The 5,110-nt window shown below is 39.7% G+C and overlaps 1 protein-coding gene across 1 annotated transcript; it reads right to left on the bottom strand.

The window, feature by feature from the left end:
- Positions 1 to 1,219: 1,219 nt before the first annotated feature.
- On the bottom strand, positions 1,220 to 3,697 carry LOC132405250 (protocadherin alpha-C2-like). The gene has a single exon (XM_059989933.1). The coding sequence runs from the start codon at positions 3,695 to 3,697 to the stop codon at positions 1,220 to 1,222; it is 2,478 nt and encodes an 825-aa protein (XP_059845916.1).
- Between the last annotated feature and the right edge of the window lie 1,413 nt (positions 3,698 to 5,110).

Below are 5,110 nucleotides of genomic sequence, written 5' to 3'. Positions count from 1 at the left end.
GGCCTTCAGAGACATAATTAGAGAGCATAATATTGATTTCCACAGTTATGCAGATGATACACAACTGAGCCTGATGATAACATCCTATTTTCTTTGACTTCTGATGTAGTTGCAATAAAAACAATGGATAAGCTCCAATTTCCTAAAATAAAATGAAGATAATTGAAGATATAACTGAAATGCCATTGGTTGTTCTCAAATTCAAAAGAGATAAACTTCCTGATAAATTTGGCTCCCCTTGTAAATTCAGAAGTAACACGCCATTGTGTTATCCTTGATTCAGATTTGAATTTTAAATCCCGCATAAAGAAAGTGACCAGAGCAGCATTTCCACACTTAAGAAATATTGCAAAGGTACGTTCACTTCTGTCACGCAATGATTCTGAAAAGTTAATTCACGCCTTTATATCAAACTGACTAGATTACAGCAATGCTGTTCTTCCAAAACAATCTATTACCTGACTTCAAAATATTTAGAACGCTGCTGTTATACTTTAATGCCAAATCCAAGATGAGGGAACATATTACTACTGTACTGGCTACTCTGTATTGGCTTTCTGTACTTTATAGTAGTGATTTTAAAGTTCTCTGTCTTGTTTTTAATGTTCTTAATGGTCTAGAACCGGTGAACATCGCAAAATTGTCTTCGCTTTATAATCCTGGTCCAGCTCTTAATTCTTCTACTGCCAATCTCTTAGATTTAAAAAAGCTTCCACAAAAGATAATTGACAGGTTAGCTGTCTTGAGCTATGCTTCTTAACTGTGGAATTCAATACCTAAAATTATAAGCGATGCAGACTCATTAGACACTTTTAAATGCTAACTGAAAGAAAATTTATTTAGTTTTTAAAACAAAAAACTTTTTTTTCTTCTATTTTCAATTTATTTCCCTGTTTATACTTACAACCCATTGTAAAGCAGATTCAACTACGTCCTGTGTATGAAAATTGTTCCATAAATAACGTTATTATTATTCAAAAATATTGCGCATCAAATACAGACAACCCACGAGAATTTCGATAAAATTTAAAAAGGATAGACAGGCGAAAGAGAATCACGTGGGATTCCAGAAACTGGTGTCGCAGTCATTGGATCTACAAAATCCTGAAAAAAATAGGATAGAAAGCAATAGATAGCAAATAGATATGAGGATCGAAATCAATACGCACAAAGACATTTTGATGTAGAAATTAAATTCGTCTCATTAAATGGAATGGCTTCAAAAACTATTTTCTTTTGCGAAGTAACTCACCTCGTTACTTGTATTGCAGCTGTAGATTTCAGAACTTACCATTCCTGCACTTTCTTTAGCTAGAGTTGCTTGCTTTGCGTAGGAATTTTCTGCAGGTGGTCCACGTTTGTGTGGGGCCGTGAGTTCTTTCTTTACGGAATGCAACGTTGAACACGACTCGTAACGGAAGCTCTGAGAAAGTGGATCACCTCCAAATACTTCAATATAGTTTGGTGGTATATGAAGGCTTCTACTGGCCTTTTGAGTTCCATTTAGGAAATTTCTTGTTTTCCAACAGCAACAGATATTCGGAGAGCTGTAATGGCATCTTATTCCGTTTCTGTTATAAGCATTGATAGCAAGGATAATTAAAATTACTAGAAAAATTACAGATATTGTCCCTAATGTTATGACCAAATAAAGGTTCAGATCAGGGAAGAACTCATGATCTTTACTTAAACTGGTAGCACTGGTGATCGTTTCGCCCCCTGCCAAAGATATTACTATGGTTACTGTGGCCGATAGTGAGGGCCTTCCATTATCTTTTACAACAATCACCAGTCGCTGTTTAGAAGCATCCTTACTTTGTATACCACGGATAGTCCAAACCTCACCAGTGTCCGTTGAAATAGTAAACAAATCGCGATGGGTAGCCTGAAATATGTGGTAAGACAGACGGGCATTCTGACCAGCGTCGGCGTCCGTGGCTGATACTTTGACCACGAGGTATCCAGGTTCAGCAAACCTGGATATTGTCTCCATTACTGTTGACCCAAACTCAGGTAAAGGATGCACAATCACTGGGGTATTATCGTTTTGATCAAGGATAACAACATCAATTGTGACGTTACTGGTGAGGGCTGGGACTCCAGAGTCCTGCACCTGAACTTGGATCTGGAAGTTTTTCAATCTCTCGTAATCGAACGATCTCTGCGCAAAGATGACACCACTCTTTGAATTGATGGAGACATACGAGGCTACGGATAAATTCATAATACTAAATTTCAGTCGGGCGTTCTGCCCAGTATCTGGATCGAAGGCTGTCAGAGAGAATATGGAATCCCCAACAACATTGTTCTCCATAATATTTGCCGTGTATCTAGGCTGTGTAAAACTTGGGACATTATCATTTACATCTGAAACTTCCACATGGATAGTTTCCTTAGAGGTGAGGGGAGGGTTCCCTGTGTCCATGCAAGTTACAGTGATGTCATACCTAGAGATAGTTTCGCGATCCAGTTCATGCTGTATCAGCAGTTTCCAATTATTCTTCACGGGGGAATCTAACTTAAAGGGAAGTTTATTCGGAATTTGACATTGCACTTGTCTATTGTGCCCAGAATCTTTATCTTCTGCATTAAGAAGGGCGACAATAGTTCCCACTGGGGCATTTTCTGGCACGGCATTTGACAAAGATGTCACCGTAAGTTCAGGTGCGTTGTCATTCACATCGATTAAATCCACCAGCACATCGCAGCGCCGAGACATTGCGGGTTGACCATTATCCACTGCTTGAATATTGATTACAAAAGTCTTTCTTTTTTCATAGTCCAAGTGATCTTGCAGTCTAATTTCACCGGTTTTGGAATTCACACGTACTAACGCACGGACCTCAGCTGAATTATGGCTGCTGAGGGCATATGTAATCTCTCCATTCGTACCATCGTCCAAATCAGTGGCGTTTAGCGTGATAATCAGCGTTCCCATGGGAGCCGATTCTAACGTATTGACCTTATAAACCGACTGCGAGAAAACAGGAGAGTTGTCATTCGTATCCTTTACAATGATTATTATTTGTGCAGTGCTTGACCTCACGGGGACTCCGCCGTCTTCAGCAAGTAGCGTTAACTGATGCGTCGATATCTTTTCTCTGTCCAAACCCCTTTGTAGAACCAACAACGGTAATGCTCCTATTCTATCACGTTCTTCTATGTCAAGAATGAAATATTCATTGGGAAGGAGCTGATATGTCTGTAAGGAATTAGCTCCAATATCCGGATCGTGCGCTGCCTCGAGGGGGAATCGCGCTCCCGGTGCCATAATCTCTGAGATTTCCAGACGAATCTGACTGTTGGGGAAACTGGGAGCGTTGTCATTTACATCGAGAATCTCCACTTCCACCTGGTGCAGACCGAGGGGATTTTCAAGCACAACGTTAAATGATAAAACGCATTCGGTGCTCGGCCCGCAAAGTTGCTCCCGGTCGATATTTTCATTCACAAATAAAATCCCCTTCTCCAAATTAACGTCAACATACCGTTTCCTCGGACTGGGCGCCACCCGCAATCTACGAGCTGACAGCTCCTTTAAATTTAACCCCAAATCAATTGTAATATTCCCAACAAAGGCACCCAGTTGCAATTCCTCGGGAACAGAATAATGAATCTGCCCCCTAACAAAATCCAAACGGGCAAACAAACAGCAAAAGAGCTGATATTTTACTAACCAGAGTATATTATCTCTCATTTCCAGGAGAAATCATTCCAATGGTTTCGACCCGAGACAATGCCTTTTCACAGCGATTTATTTAACTGGGACCAATACGTTGCAGAAAATATTTGCACGTTTTTGATATCTCCTATGTTGTTTGGATTGCTATTTTCTCATTTTTCTCCAATTCGAAACGAGCCGTGTGTAAATCCTCCGGTGCTGCTGGTATCCAGTTTTTACGGCATCTGATCGTACGTGATGGCGGCTGCGTATTGAAGGGGGCTGCGCGGATCACCACTTGCAGCTCAGCTTCTGATTGGTGAACGATGAAGCTTTCATATTTGGCCAATTGGAATTAGCTAATTTCTTAAAGCAAGTGATATTCCATCTGACGCTGAGTTGTTACATTTAATAGTGCACAATTTAAATTAAATTCAGCATTCTAGATGATAAAGAGTTTTACAGAAACTTAGCCTCCGAATCATAGTTTAATATACTCAATGCAGCAAATACCTTAAAGATCAACTGTTGGAAAATATCTTCAGGAAGAGATAAGATTCAAAAAAGTATTTGCTCTTGCTGAGAATCTAATTATAGAAATGGTCTATGTACATGTGTTTCATCGTTCTTTTATAGTCGTTGCCAGCTAGTAGTTAATACTCATGGAACTATTTCACACACCTCCCTTTGTACAGACCAAACCAAAAACAAATATAGAGCTGCTTTGCCAAGACGAATATTAACAATAGCTTTTCATAATGTGAAGGTTTCCGTGTAAGTCTCTCTCCATGGTCATTTGCTGAAGGAAAGGCTAAAGAAACCGGCGTTGTTTTAAATGTAAATTGGAATGCCATCATGTCTATGATTAAATCCCTTTCCAGTCCCGATATCTGACGACATCGAAGACTATCACTGCAGAAGTGAATGGATATAACCTGTACAATGCCACTCCACTGACTCGAAATTCAATATTCTCATAATTACTTTAATATGCTCTGGTTTCATTCCTGCTCTACCTTTAACTTTGACTGGGAATTATATATCACAGTTCCTTCACTAATCCTGGACCTAAACCTTCGAACTTTTACGCAATAAATTTACGGGAGCTGTCTCAACGCAACGGACTCAGTGATTCGGGGAGGAGTCTCCTCACTTCTTCTCCCAGGGCAACATGGATGAGAGAAACACTAGCCTTGCATGTAACACCCATATCCAGGATACAAAGAATCACAACGTTGATACTGAAGAATGCTAATCCCCAAACCAAACCATATCTGCAATAATTGTTTGGGAATTGCTGTGGAATTTTCTATCTCGAAGACTTCCGAAAATAGCAGCTCAATATTATGTGCGTGAATGTTCGCTGTTGACCACACGATGTTAATTTATATTTAACATTCGTCACGAAAGTAAACAGTCCTTACTTACTTGGAAAAAGCTCGACACAAT

This window comes from Hypanus sabinus, chromosome 15 (genome assembly GCF_030144855.1).
Source record: "Hypanus sabinus isolate sHypSab1 chromosome 15, sHypSab1.hap1, whole genome shotgun sequence".
Taxonomy (NCBI): Eukaryota; Metazoa; Chordata; class Chondrichthyes; order Myliobatiformes; family Dasyatidae; genus Hypanus; species Hypanus sabinus.
The sequence above is the reverse complement of the archived record's forward strand: the minus strand, read 5'-3'. Positions and strand labels throughout refer to the sequence as shown.